Source organism: Mus musculus, chromosome 2 (assembly GCF_000001635.26).
Source record: "Mus musculus strain C57BL/6J chromosome 2, GRCm38.p6 C57BL/6J".
Lineage (NCBI taxonomy): Eukaryota > Metazoa > Chordata > Mammalia > Rodentia > Muridae > Mus > Mus musculus.
This window is the reverse complement of record NC_000068.7, coordinates 160,686,380-160,702,362: the sequence shown is the minus strand read 5'-3', so window position 1 is coordinate 160,702,362 and position 15,983 is coordinate 160,686,380. Positions and strand designations below refer to the sequence as shown.

The 15,983-nt window shown below is 36.8% G+C and overlaps 1 protein-coding gene across 1 annotated transcript in view; it reads right to left on the bottom strand.

Annotated features, from left to right (window-relative positions):
- The window catches only part of Top1 (topoisomerase (DNA) I), a 76,868-nt gene that overhangs the window by 20,402 nt on the left and 40,483 nt on the right, over positions 1–15,983 (bottom strand). The window contains exons 6-9 of the mRNA NM_009408.2: positions 14,620–14,715; positions 12,011–12,086; positions 8,561–8,667; positions 4,124–4,239 (exon numbers count right to left, since the gene is read on the bottom strand). Of these exons, the coding sequence (NP_033434.2) occupies positions 4,124–4,239; positions 8,561–8,667; positions 12,011–12,086; positions 14,620–14,715 (395 nt within the window). The remainder of the gene's footprint in view (positions 1–4,123; positions 4,240–8,560; positions 8,668–12,010; positions 12,087–14,619; positions 14,716–15,983) is intronic.

Here is a 15,983-nt window from a genome sequence, read left to right as displayed (position 1 = left end):
AAATCAAATCCTCAGAAGGACTCCTGCCACTGCTAAGCTAAGCAGCCTCTGTTCAAGAAGGGGAGGAAAGGATAGGGGCAGGGAGTGGAAGAAAGGAATTGTGGGGAAAAGAAATAGGCATCTTTCTTCTTCAAAGTTACGTGGGTGGAATATGAATAAGAATATATATTCATAGCAGGCAAGCCCAGATTTCCCACATAAAAAGCGTAAATAAGACCTTCCTCTAGAACCTTGCTACTCAAGTAGTTCACAGACCAAAACCATCACAAGCAAGTTTGTTATAAATACCAAGTTTTGGGCCTCAGTCCTATACCTAGAATCAAAAACTGCACTGTATGTCTATGTGTGGGGTTGTATGTGTACAACAGTACCCATGGAAGGTCAGAGCCTTAGGTGTCAGTCCTTGCCTTCCATCTTATTTTGAGATAAGGTCTCTTTGTTCACTGCTATATATATATATAGAGGCTAGCTGGCACGGACTCATCCATTCTCGTCTCCACTTCCCCTCTCACCACAGGGACACGCTACAATTGCAGACAAGTGTGCTACTTTGATGTGGTTCTAAAAAAACATCCTTAAGACACCAGGCTGGTACAGCAGGTACTTTACCCACTGAGCCAGCCTCCCAGCCAGAAAAGCACTTTTGGAGCACTAGTGTATTCAGAGTGAAATACAGGTACACATGCACCTGAAACACTGGGAATAGCACCAGGAACTCACTTCTTTCAGGAAAGTCTAATCATTCCACAGCATGAGGTGAGGGTGGGTTAGGCAGCAAGTAAGTATATGTAAAGACTGTCCAAAAAAGCCTGTGGTTCACAAGGAAAGCCACTACAATAGTTAATAAATCCTGGAAGTGATTTTGTGTCCTCAGATAGATCATAACTGACAGTGAAAGAAAAGTACTTAAAAGCTTAATCTACAAAATATTCAAAGAGAATATTGCACTCCTAGGGCCAATTTCTATCTTTTCTCAAAAAAAAAAAAATCAACTTTATAATATTATATAGAAACAATTTATGCCACAATAGCATTTTGCTGCATTCTAAATGAGATTAATATCTCACACTTACAACTATGTAAGTACTAATAATAATTCAAAAGAATTAAAATTTATTACAGAAATCTAAAACTTAACCAGAAGCCTACTCATTGTAATAATTGAGAGACATCTCATCTCATAATGGGTAGTATTGCTCAACCAGACTGTATGAAACATAGGGAATACATCACAAAACAAACTTGTGCTACAGGTACATTATCAGCTTAGAAGACATAACCTAAAAGGCAAATAGGTGGTGTAGCTCTTCCTCAGCACACTCAAGATTCTGTGTTGGAAAAGGATTTTTTGAGTAAGGTGTTTCCTGTTTTCCCCACTCAGTCTGAACAAGAGTTGCCAGCAAAACAGCAACATGATTCAAATATAATGGAGGGGAATACAAACAAACAAACAAACAAATGGGGGCAAAAAGACAAGGTAGCAGTAGCCTATAATTGTAGCATTCGGAAGGCTGGGAAAGGAGGATTGTGCATTTGAAACTGGTCTCAGCTACAAAATCAGCATCTCAAAACAAAAAATAAAAATAGATAAGGAAATTTTAAGGAATGTGTTCCCTGGTATGTTTGTTTTCATAAACTAAATATTCCCCAATAGTGTTCTTATTTTGGGTGGGGAGCCTTTGCACTGCACTGGCTTTGTCCCACCCACAAAGAACCTACTTGATTTGTTTTAAATGGGCTGTGGAAGGATTAAGTAACAGCTATAGCACCGGAGTGGTGGAGGGTGTGTAGGTTCCCAGCAATCATCGTAGTACTTTGTGGGAAAAGTTGAGCTCCCGGAAACAAAAAGAAACTGTTGAGTCAGAGTTGAAATGGCAGGTCCTTAACAGCGGCTGCAATTCTGTGCTTCAGCCAACTCATGTCCTGTGCAGAGGCGGCCAGGGGGAAGTCCAGGGCAAGGCAGCAATGTCCTGCCTACCAGTACTTACTTATCAGTTTGCACTAGTAAGTCAAACACTCTTGACTTATTTGGAGGAGTTTTATAACCAAAGGGAGGAAATCCTAGGAGGACCAACAGAGAAAAGGAAACTAGAGGTAGGGACCACAGGCCTTAGTTTCCTTGAAACCCCACAATAAAAAAAAAAAAAAAAAAAAACTACTTTCTATCGTCATCACCTTGGCTTTCACAGTGAGGCTTTTCCAGCGAGCTGTCTAAAGTTAGTGAGCTCAGGTCAGGCTACAGAATACAGCAATTGTCTTTTTCAAGGTCTTAAGGCCTTTTCTCTTCACTAGGAAGTTTAAATTTGTGTATTTTCGTAAATCTTCAGGAATGATCTAGTGTGTAGGGTGTCTTACAGTTTCTGGTCAAACTGGTTAGCTAATCTAAAAACTTGCCAGTCACACCACCAAGTGTTTTATGCCACTGACTTCCTACATAGATTAAATCAGTAGTCTCTATCTATCTGGGACTTGGGTGTCTGAACACAAGCATATTCAATAAACATTTCCGAACCTTTCGAAAATATTAGTTGAACATCCATTTCCCAAAACATGTGATTTTTTTCCATTTTCATTTTTTTCACCCCTAGATTTTGGAGAATGACGGTATGTGGGGGTGTGTTTGTAAAAATAAGGTATCAGGTTGGGTATTATTAGTAATCAGTGATGGGAATCTTTAATTCCAGCACTCAGGCAGAGACAAGCAGGCCTCTGAGATCAAAGCCAGCTAAGACTACAAAAATGAGACCTTATCTCAAAAAAAAAAAAAAAAAAGAGGGAGGGAGAGAGAGAAATAAAATATCTTAAGGATGAGACCCAGGTCAAAATTCACTTGTTTCATATACAGATTTCAATTATTGGATGCTAATAAACCCGTCTCATCCTAAACCCACAGGCATCTATGCTCCTAAAGCCATTGCTGGCGGTTAAAGAGATACACCAAGGGGCTGGTGAGATGGCTCAGTGGGTAAGAGCACCCGACTGCTCTTCTGAAGGTCCAGAGTTCAAATCCCAGCAACCACATGGTGGCTCACAACCATCTGTAACAAAATCTGACGCCCTCTTCTTCTGGAGTGTCTGAAGACAGCTACAGTATACTTACATATAATAAATAAATAAATCTAAAAAAAAAAAAAAAAAAAAAAAAAAGAGATACACCAAATAGCTCTGAATGGTTTTGCTATTTTGGTGTCCAGTGTCTCTCCCTGTTAGTAAATACATTTATTTGATTCATAAACACCCAGTCCTACCTCTCATCTATTAACCTGGTGAATTATAAATACATAGAGAGTTTGAGAACGAACTCTAGCATCTCTGGACAGAACTCTTAGAATGAAGGAGTCAGTTGGACATTACTACCTGATACACAGTCAGTCGAAGGATTGTGAGAGGCTACTCTCAGATCCCTCAACCCAAGGACAAAAACACAGATGTGGAACTCTCAGACATTTTAGAAAGTTCCAAGAGACCCAAGGAGGCCAGATAAGGTGGCATGTGCCTCAGGAGCAGATGGGTACATCTACTGAATTCAAGGACAGCTGATCTATATTATCAAGTTACAGGCCAGGCAGGGCTACACAGTTAGAAATGTCTCAAAAAAATAAAATTAAGAGACCTAGGCAGAGCGTTTCTTTAAAATTCACCTGTCAAAGGCACAGTTGCACTACTTAGAGTGACATAGCTTAGGTTTCTTACCTATAAGCTGAATGATGGCCACTAATCCTTTGCTAATACAATTTCTAGTGATAAGCAGCATGTTGGCATACTATATTATCACTAAGTGCTACTATTTAAATGAGAACTCAATACAGAACAGCTTCCTATTGAGTTACACACTCAAAATAAAAACCTTCAATGTGTATTTTATAGGCTGTGAGCCAAACAGATAAACCTTTTTAGACTACAGATAAGACATTAACAGCCCCCTTTTTCATATTTTTCAAGCAGCAAAGGGGTCCTTCTGAATTAAACACCTGAGATTCCTTTTCCCAAGCCACACATAGACAATAAAACAAAGTGAAATAACTAGCTAGGACTGTGCAATATAGGCAGTGCCCTCATTTTCTAACCCTGAATAGAAACAAACCATTCTTAGCCAAAATTCAAACAACCTGAAATAACTCACCATCATAGTAAAACTTGACACTCTCTGGCAGAGGCTCATATGGTGGAGCGAAGACAGGCCCTTTATGCTCTAGGAATTTCCATTTGATGCCTTCTGGATAACGTTCTTCTTCCCACCTTTCAAAGACAAGGCACAAGCTCATTAAGTGATCACCTGGCTTAGTAAAAAGATCCTCACCTATTAAATTCAAAATAATTAACTAATCAATTTGTGGTGCCCATTCAAAGGCTGTGTCTCACTGAAAAGAGCAGCAATTTCAAGCAAACTGAAAGAATATGGTAATTAAAAAAATTTCATTTCAACAGTTTCAATTTAGAGATACTAAGTATTAAAAGACCATCCATCACTCAAAAAACCCATATAAAACTATTTATATATAAAATATGCCACAGTGGTACATGCAAAAGAGGCATTACTAAACTGATGGCACATGCAGGTGAGAGTTTAGAAGAAAGCAGCCCTATTTGAAAATTCAAAGCACAACCAGACTGGATGCCTTCAGTTCCAGAGTGTGGAATTCTGAGACCAGCAGAAGGTAGAGTTCTGGGACAGCCAAGGCTACATAGTAAGACCTGGACTCAAGAAAACCAACAATACAAACGCAAGAGGACTGAGGAGATTCTAATGGAGGTGCACTAAGTTTAAGGCACTTCTGAAATACAGGGAACTATCCCGTAGATACTTGACAAAAATCTAAATAAACTGCAGAATAAATATCTTTCTAAAACATTTTATTTTTTAAAAATTAAGCATAGGGGGCTGGTGAGATGGCTCAACAGGTAAGAGCACCCGACTGCTCTTCCGAAGGTCCTGAGTTCAAATCCCAGCAACCACATGGTGGCTCACAACCATCCGTAACGAGATCTGACTCTCTCTTCTGGTGTGTCTGAAAACAGCTACAGTGTACTTACATATAATAATAAATAATAAATAAATCTTTAAAAAAAGTTTAAAAAAATTAAGCATATAAAAACAATTAACTGTAAATATATACAAAGAATTATTAAAATTTATTACATTTCTACTTTTACTGATCACTTCAAAATTAGTTTTGGATGTGAAAGTTCAATAAATATTATAGCAATTATCTTTATAAAACTGATCTTGTATAGAACTATAACATCAGATTGATTTTTTTTGTGTCACTTTATTTTTTATAAATTCACCAATGAGATCCAGTATTTTACAAGTACAAATCTACTGATTTTGGGCATTACATATGGATGTGTCTCTAACACACCCTTTACACTGATAAACAGATCTTACCACCCCTCTCAGAGTTGTAAAAGAATCCATCTGATACATACAGACTACTTTTAAATTTCTCAAACTTATTACTGCTACTTCTACACAAAAGGAATTTTATGGATTCCTGTTTTGGTTTGGGTTTGTAGTTGTTGTCTTTTGAGACAGGGTTTCTCTGTGTAGTCCTGGCTGTCCTGGAAATAGCTCTGTAGACCAAGCTGGCCTTGAACTTGATCTGCCTGTCTCCTGAGTGCTGGGATAGTTCTGCCTTGTTCTGCTGTTAATTAATTCCATGAATTCCAAGTCCCATATTTTAAACATTCAGAATCACAGGGTAAGAGATAAATGAATCCGTTTAAGCTGTAACAATACTGTTATATAAAATTACTGTCAACATATATTGGCAAGTCATTTTAAACAGGAATTATCATCATGTTATGGTTAGAGATGACAGAGTTTCAACACTGGAGTTTGAAGAGAATGACACTGGGGCAAGTCCTTTATACTATATACAAAAATTAACTCTATATGAATCAGGAATTAAAATTCTAATTTATAAAAACTAAAGCTCATTTGGACATTAGGAGAAAATAAGAGGGAATGGCTTCATCACACTGAATTTGGCAGTGACTTCCTGGATACAATAAATATAAAAGTAACAGCAACAAAACCACATAAGTTGGGTTACATCAAAATTTAAAAAACAAAAACAAAAACAAAAAACCCTATGGATCAAATGGAATATTCAAGAAAAAAAGAGGTAACTCATAATGAAAATAGCTCATAAGTTAAAAATCCTAAAAAGGGTTGATATAATACACAAAGAATTCCATATTGGACATAATGGGATTGGCTGACAGTTCCAGTAACTTGGGAGGCTAAGGAAAAAAAGCCAGGAACCCAAGGCCAGCCTGAGCAACAGCAGTAAGGACAAAGGAAAGCTGAGTATTGGTAGACGTACCTCCCTGTATTCTATACAATATTCTCTCCAAGATTCCAATTTTTCTATTTCAGTCCCACCAAAACTTCTTTTTGTTGCCTCTTAATGGATGTACAGTTTCTCATTACAGCTTATTTACAATAAGATGACAAAATGTAAATATACATCTAAATTACATTGTAAGAAAGAAGTATTATTTTCTTTCTTAAAGATTTTATAAAGAGGGAATAAGCCGGGCGTGGTGGCACACCCTTAATCCAGCACTCAGGAGGCAGAGGCAGGCGGATTTCTGAGTTCGAGGCCAGCCTGGTCTACAAAGTGAGTTCCAGGGCAGCCAGAGCTCTACAGAGAAACCCTGTCTCGAAAAACAAAAAGAGGGAACAATAAAGACTTTGTATAATCAACAACCACTTTACAGATAAAACGTTATTATACTAGCTGATGTCAAATGCCCAGATAGAAACTACCTAACCTTCAAATTTACTACTCTCCAAATCAGAGAAAAATGTTTGCAAGCATGTGAAAGCACCTACAAGTGACTCATCTGTTTTAATAGTCATATAGTAACCGGGGAGTGATTCAGAATACCATTCCCTTTATATTCTTGTCATCAACTCCATTGTTTTGAAATTAAGATTCCAAGCCATGTTTCACAATTCCTCCAAATTCAACATGTTTTTTTTCTTCAGGACAAATAACAACTTCCTTACCATTTAAGCAAAGATTCAATGAATCACTAAACACAAAACCTTGAGTTTAAACAGACCGGTACTACCATACAAATAAAACTGTAGTGTTGGCCTTCTAACAGTCCAACACCAGCACCAACTAAAGAAGGGTAGGCTTATAAATTCAAGTTAGGTAGCAGTTTTATTTAAAAAAAAACAAAAAAGTTTCCTTGGAAAGACAAAAAGTTTAACAGTCTAAAAATGAATAGAAAATAGCTCAGAAGTTAAAAATCCTATAAAGAGTTAATATAATACACAAAGAATTCCGTATTGGACATAATGGGATTGGGATTGGCTTACAGTTCCAGTAACTTGGGAGGCTAAGGGGAAAAAAAGCCAGGAACCCAAGGCCAGCCTGAGCAACAGCATAGGCCTACTACTTTCTCAAGTCAAGGTCTCCTGGTGTTAGCAGGTATCTTAAAACAGACTATATAATTTATGAAAAATAAAGATTTGTAGATAAAAATCTAAAACTAGAGATTTCTGGAAGCTGTCTAGAATGAAGAACAGACTCTGATTTGGAGAAGATATGATAATGCTTGTTCTTTAAGGTTTCTTAATTATGTATGTATGCATGTATGTATTGCATAAGCATTGTCATTGTTAAGACTGTTAAGTCCTGGTCTTTCAACAGTAATTCCTATACAATATTATTTATCCCTAGCTTCTTTTTTAACATTTTTCTTTGCCCAAAGACTTGAAACTTCAACCTAGCATAGGTGATGAACTGGCCATTCTCCAAGTCTTTTGGTAAAGAATTATCTGTTTAGAATTATTCTTGTTCTTGTTTTTGGTTGTCTTAAAAGATGGATTATTTGGGGAAAAAGATGATGTTTGTCCAGAAGAGGGTGGAGCTATAGAGGATTATGAGAAGATAACTAAACATAAGTCCTTTGCAAGAGTAGCAGGTGTTCTAGTACACTTTAAGCTTATGCATGCTTTTCTTAAATCTGAGTAAACTTGGCTCTATGAGGTCAGTTGAGAGAGGAAAAAAGACAAATAGACCTGAAAACCTATGCAAATTGGCAGTTTTATGAAAATGATTTATAGATTAAAAAAAAAAGAACCCTTTACATAGTGAATACATTTCTAAGAGCAATAATAAACTGACACAGGAAAGTATGCTGGTAGTTCTCAGCATAAAGATAGAATGTATTATGAGATAGGTAGACTTAGCCTGATTTAAACATTACATAAAGTATATATACACTGATATATTATAATACTACTAGGTACAATTTGAAGTGATTGAATGAATGAATGAATGAATGAATGAATTCATTTTGAAGTCCCTTCTATATATAAGCTATATTCAATCCGATTCAATGAGAAGAAACTAGTTTTGAGATCCACTAGATTTAGAGCTGGTAAATTACTAGGATCTGAAAACTTATCTGTTCTTCAAAAGAGTCTGTAAGTACTTCTCCATCAAATGTCAAGAAATTAACCTTAATATTTCAACTCTTGTTTAATTGGGCTGCACAGTGAAAGTGCTGACATCTTAACCCAGTGCTGAGATGTTACCATTTCCACTTCTGTTCCTCTTCCTTTTTCGGCTTCTTTTTCTTATTATCTGGCTCAGCAACTTTTTTATCTTTATCTTTATTCTTGGGCTTTTTAAGTTTACCATCCTACAAAAAAACAGAAAGCACTTAAATCAGGATTGTTTACACGCCTGGAAGCTGTTTTTGGAAGCCACTAGGAAGAAAAACTATGAACAAGAAGTCCTGGAACTGGAAAAGATCGTATATCTAATTCCTCCCCGAAATCAAGGGAAAAATTTATTGATATTTTACAATTGAGTAAATACTTCCCGCAGTCCCTCTAGCAAACAATTATTTAGGAATTTCACAAGGGAAAGCCTGGGGAACTAACAGTAATCCCAGGGTATTTTCTTCATTTATTTTAAAGTGTGTTCATCTTTAATCTCTTTAAATATAACAAAGTATAGAAAAGAAATACAAGAAAAATTTAGTATTTGATCTGAAAGGAGATTTCTGTGATTCAGTTACTATTGCTTATATACACAAAGTTAAGAGTATTCTCAGCTGGGAACTGCTCGCAGTGGCAAAGTAAAAAAAAAAAAAAAAACAAAAAAACAAAACACACCAGTCAAGCATGATAGTGCACACCTGTTGATTCTAGCACTAAAGGAAGCTGTAGCAGGAACTGTCATGATACATACATAGTAAAAGCATACCAAAAAAAAAAAAAAAAAGTCAGGCATAGTGGTAGCGTACACCTTTAATTCCAGTATTAGGGAGACAGAAGCAGGTGGACCTCTTGAGTTTGAGGCCAGGACAGCCAGGGTTAACACAGAGAAACCCTATTCCCCCCCTCCCCCCCCAAAAAAACCCAAAAAAACCCAAAAAACCTTTACTGCTAGGTTAGGGAAGAGTCTGTTTACTTCAGGGATTGAGGTCCTGAGAGGCTAACTATGCTCACACCACACCCATGTTCTAAGAAAATACTAAGTGGGCTCAGTGGATTAAGACAATAAATGAGAGGCAAAGTTAGGAGAGAGGTAGGACAGGAATTGGAAGGAAGGGAGTGAGGGGATGAAGTTCGAGGTTGAGAGCGAAGTTGAGAGTATCCTGTCTTTGTGTGTCTAAACAGTAGTAACTTAGCCACAGGAGTTCAAAGACAGACTGCCAGATTCCAATCTTAAAAACACAAAATAGGCTGGGGATAGCATATGCCTTCAATCTTAGTATTCAGGAGACAGAGACAAAGGGATCGTTTGAGTTTGAGGTCAACCGTGGGTGTGTAACTCTAAAAACAAAAAAAAAAAAAAGCTTCAAACCCAAGAGTAAGACAAATCCAAAACACATCCCAACAAAAATGTGACTCAACAGGTAAAGAGGCAGACTCCAGAGAATCTACTTTCTTCTGAAGAACCTAACTTTGATCTACATTTTCAGCATCACATGAGGCTTTACTTGGTAAGTTTTATATAGCAATGAAAGATGGTTTATGGAATGGAAACTATTTGGTTTCTTCTCTTCCAGCAATAATCAAGATAGTTCTAAAATCAGTTTCCATTTGATCAAGTTTATATAACTGCTGCTGAACAAAATAAAACCCTAAGTATATTTTCAAATCAAACAAACAAAAACCAACAGAATATGATGAATGAAAATGGCTAGAGAATATCCTGTGAGTCTGTAATAAGATGGTAATCAAAGTAGTAATAAACTTGAAGGTCTTTAAGTATTATTTTAAGGATGAAAAAAGCAAATGCTATGCTATTGCATTTTAAGTAACAATGAGGAATACAAGTGTGCAAGTAGAAGAGCATTCAAATACTCTGTTGGTGGCTCGAGTCTAAAAATACCTATAGTCAAGGGGGAGATAGGAGGATTGCCAGGAGTCACAGAGTAAAACTCCTTATCTCTCTGTCTCTGTCTCTCTCTCTCTGATGTTCTCTTCTAACTTCTGCAGGCATCTGAGACAAACATGGTACAAGCGGGTCTCATATACAAAAATTTTAAAATCTTTTTTTTTTAAAGATTTATTTATTATTTCTAAGTACACTGTAGCTGTCTTCAGATGCACCAGAAGAGGGAGTCAGATCTCATCACGGATGGTTGTGAGCCACCATGTGGTTGCTGGGATTTGAACTCAGGACCTTTGGAAGAGCAGTCGGTGCTCTTAACCACTGAGCCATCTCTCCAGCCTGCATATCAAGTTCTTAATAAATGGCATATTTAGTTGTCACTGTGTAGCCCAGGCTAGACTTTGATCTCATAATTCTCCCATCTCAGTCTTCAAAGTACTGAGATTACAATTTTGCAGTCACCATAACTGATCAAATTACTTTCTCTGTGCCTCCTGAATACAAGGTCTTTGTAGACGCAAACTCATGTATTCCTGCCTCTGCCTTCTGAGTGCTGGGATTAGAGGTGTGTGTCACCATACTCACCCTGAGATAACAATCTCAAAAGCCCATGCCCCATTATCACTATTATGACTGCTGGTACATTTTAACCTAACCACATTTAAGCCTATTTTGTCCACAACATTGATTAACCTCACAGAATGAACATAAAGTTAAGAACTCTACTTAAGAGCCTAAAGAATTGCTGATTTTTTTAAAAAAAATTCTTGCAAGTAAATACAAGTAATTAAAAAAATAAAGAAAATAACTACATTATTCTATTTATATCTACCACAAGCACCAAATAGGATCCTTGGAAAAAAGTACTTGAACTAAAGTTATGAAATTATGGAAGATTATAAAACAGTAGAAGGGAATAAATAATGTGTGTTCCAGACAGAAGAACAACATGTACTACACACCGAAATCTGAAGTACAAAATCTGGTGTGAAAAACAAACAGAGGCAGCCAGTATGGCCAGAGCAAGGTGAGCTCAGGAGGGACAAAATGAAGCAAGGCACAAGATGCAAAGGCCAGACTGAGGAAAGGTACTCCAGTGCTTAGATTTCATCCTACAACCAAGAGGGCACTGATTAAATTAGAGCTACATTTATTTAAAATGAGGAAAGAGCATGCTTCATTGGTCATGAAATATTGTTAAGACAGAATTTTCAGAGTTGTTCCTTATGAACATTTTTCTGCATACCTACAGGTGGCATACTTTATCAACATCAACGCAGGCTATGAATAGACTCAAGGGTGGCGAGTAATCTGGATACTTCAAAATCTTGGCAAACTCAGCACAACCACAACTTGTTTGCAAAACATTTCCCCACTCTAACTACTACAACAAACCAAAAATTTTCTAAAGCTCATTTGGCCTCAAGATCTATTTTAGGACATAAGAGATGATGATGCAGCAGTTAAAGGTACCTGCTGTCAAACTTAACCCCCGTTCAATTTCCAGGAGAATCGACTTCTCAAAGCTGTCCTCTGACTTCCACATGTGCATCATGATACCCACAATTAAAAATAATCTCATGCTTTTTAAGGCTATTTTATACAAATAAATGTATGCCTCAAAAACTTTTACTAACCTCTTCCTCTTCTGATTTTCTTTTCTTCTCCTTCTTGATATCTTCTGTCTTAATTTTCTTAGGTTTATAATCAGCACTAGAAAGGAGAACATGAATATGCAGTTATTGCAACTACAACTCAAGAGATCTCACCTATAGAATTAGGATCTCCCAACTCTTTGAAAAGTGTCCATGGCAGGTGACTGCTGTTATTCTTGATAGGAATTCAATGGTAGTGAAGACGAGATTAAGGTCTGGGGAGATGTTCAAGCTGGTAAGACTACTGGCTGCTCTTGCAGAGAACCTCAGCTTAGTTATCAGCATCCACATGGGATAGCTCATAGCAATCTATAACTCCAGTTCTAAAGAATCTGATGAACTCTTTAGGCTTCTGTAGGTACCAGGCATGCATATGGTATACATATAAATGTTCAGGATCATGACATAATATAAAAAGTGAAATAAATATAAAAGACAGACAGAAACAGACTAGAGGCTATAAAGAGCTGCCTAATATGGATGCTGGCAAACAAACTTGAGTTCTCTAGAAGAACAGCAAGCACTCTTAACAACTAAGCTATAGCTGTAGCCATTATTTGATTTTTAAATGTTATTTAAGTGCACACACGTCTGAATGCTCATATTCATGTGGAAGCCAATGGACAACTTGTACTGTCCTCCTAAAGAACATTCTCAAGCTCCATTGAGACCTGGCTTCTCAGGAGCATGGAGCTCACTAAGTAAGCTAAGCTAAATTGCCAGCAGTCCTAGGGAGTCTCCGGTCTCTGCCTTTCCAAGTCCTAGCATGCTCTAGCACACCTGAAATTTGTATGTGAGCTCTGGATCAAACTCAGGTCCTCATGCTTGTAAAGTAAGTACTTTATCAACTGTGCTACAGCCTCAGCCATTCCATCTTAAATCCTGTGACTATCTCATAGAATAGAATAAGTATTATATAATTATATAATATAATACTCAAAACTAGTAAAATGGAATACATTATCATTGGAGGTAAATGTAAGCCTTAAATAACAATATCAACTTCACTATCTCTGTACATTGAAGGTTCCCTTATATCAAAAGGCATAGATCCTAGAAGGAAAAAGAATTGAAGCAGAGTCTCATGTAGCCCAAGTTAGCCTCAAATTCACTCTGTAGTCAAAAATGACTGAATTTCTGATCTTCTTGCCTCCACTTCCCAAATGTTGGTATATGAGGTTTGTATGAGTTCTATGAGGTTCTGGGATCAACCCCTGGCTTTTTGTGTGGTAGATAAGCATTCTACCAACTGAGCTATATATCCCTAACCTAATATTTCTCAATTTACTTGTGGTACAAAACTGAAAAACTCCCAAGGATCTAAAATAGTTTACCCGTCACTAATTCTATTTTGAAATAGTTTGAAATATCTATAATAAATATGCATTATTTTTTTAGTAAGAAAAAACACATTACACATAACCCATAAATTAATTTGCTTAGCAAACCCACTTCTCATAAATTAGTCCATTAACCACAAATGCCAATTAATATATTATTATTAATTATAGATATACACATATTTATTCTTAAAACAGATTTTCCCTTCTGTTTTGTTTTGTTTATTTTTTCAAGACAAGGTATCTCTGTGTAGCCCTGGCAGTCCTAGACCCTGTTCTATAGATCAGGCTGGCCTTAAACTTAGAGATCCCCTGCCTCTGCCTCTTGAGTAATAGGATTAAAGGCGGTGGCATCATGCCTGGCTCTGGCCTTTTCTTTTTAAACGTTGTTGAAGTAGTCCGGTGGTGGTGTTGCATGCCTTTAATCCCAGCACTTGAGAGGCAGAGGCAGGCTGATTTCTGAGTTCCGAGGGCAGCCAGAGCTATACAGAGAAACCCTGTCTCGAAACAAACAAACAAACAAACAACAACAAAAAACCAAACAAACAAAAAATAAATAAAATAAAAATTATGAAGTATCTCTTCTTATAATTTTATAATTTTTTATAAATTTATATATACATATATATATATACACACATGTATATATAAACTCTTCCAAATTACCATACTAAAACTAACAGATCTAGTTCAATGAACATTTATATTTTAAACAGGCACTCAGAATGAAGTTCTACAGCTTTGTTCAATTTTACATTTTCAATACTGAATGTAGTTTATGCCCTTATCTACCACCAAATGGGGAAAAAGAGGGTGGGGGAGGAAAAAAAGAAGATTCCACATAAAAACAGAAGTAGAAAAACAATTAGCTTTATATCCTCGTTTATAATGCATTCAGTACTTCCTCATCTGTTTCAATTACTTAGCCTTTCCTATTCTCTTCCTTCAAAGTATTGGTAGAATTCCAGGAGAGAATGTGAGTTTTTTTCTTTGAGATTATATGACCTTGCTTGCTATTACATATTTTAAATCCATCCATATTCCTATAAAACTATTAATTTCATGTTTCTATAGAGATGAGCAGCACATTCTACTATCCACCCACAGATCACACGTCCATTAGCCATTCATTTGTTGATGAACAAGGTTGATTCCAATTTTACCATTGTTAATCAGGCAGCAACAAACATTATTTCAAAATTGAAATTTCTTTATATGTTCCACTTTAATCAAAATGGAAGAAATACATACTCATCTTCATCTCGAAGCCTCTTCAATGGCTTAATATCCTCTTTTGGAGGAGCAAAATAGCCATCATCCTCAGGTTCATCTTTAATTCGTGGCGGACTAAAGAGAGAACAAAGCAGCTAGTTAAGGATTACTAAATTGTCAGAATTGTGTTAAATAACATAAAGTAGGTGCCCTGCCTAGTTTAATGTCCACCTGAGTGACACAAGCTACAGTTATTGGAAAGGAAGGGACCTCAACTGAGAAAATACCTCCCTAAAGATACAGTTGTAGGGCATTTTAATTAGTGATTGATGTGAGAGAACCCAGTCCATTGTGTGTAGGACCACCCCTGGGCTGCTGGTCCTGAGCACTGAGAAAGCAGGTTGAGCAAGCCATGACAGGCAAGCCAGTAAGCAGCACCCCTCCATGACCTCTGCGCCAGCTCCTAGCTCCAGGTTCCTGCCCTGAATTCCTTCAGTAATAAAAGGTGATGTGAAAAAAAAATGCAACTGAGGATGTAAACTGGTACAGTCACTATGAAAATCCTATAGAGGTCTTCCACAACATGACCCAGCTATACTACTCCTAGGTATATGCCCAAGAGAAGCTTTGTCAGTACACCATAAAACATGGATCTCTCTGTAAATCCATAATAGTATAAATCCAGAACCAGTGTAGATGCTAATCAATAGATGAATGGATAAAGAAAATATGGCATATACACAATGGAATTTTATTCAGGCATAAAGAATAAAATTGTGTTATTTGCAGGGAAAAATAGAAGAAATAACATGTTTTCTTTATTATGCAAAAAACCCTCAATTTTTAAAAATGTGGCATGAAAGGAGATGGAGAGATGGCATAATGTTTAGGAGCACTTACTAATCTTCCAGAAAGCATAGACCCAAGTTCCAGGGGATCTTCTTTAGTGACTAGGCACAGGCATGGTGTATAGAACTACATGAGGCTAAAATAGTCATATACATTTAAAAAAAAAATCTTTTCATGAAAATAGAACGGGATAGGTTTATAGCAAGGGAGAAAAGAATGTCACATTTTCTTTCCTTTGCAAAATCTCTATCTATCTAGAGAATTTATGAGCAGAGTACAATGACATTATGAAACCTGTACTAACTAGAAAGAATAAACTGGGGGTCTGGAGAGATGGCTCAGCACTTATAGAGCACTTGTTTTTGCAAGGAGCCCAGATTTATCCAACACTCACCAGGAAGCTCACCATCACCTATAACTAGCTCCAGGATATCCAACACTTCATTTTTACCTCCATGGAAATAGGCAAGCACAGATACATATGAGCAAAACATTTACTCATACACGTAAAATTTAAATATCTAATTTTTTCTTTTTTAAATTAAGTTGGGTAC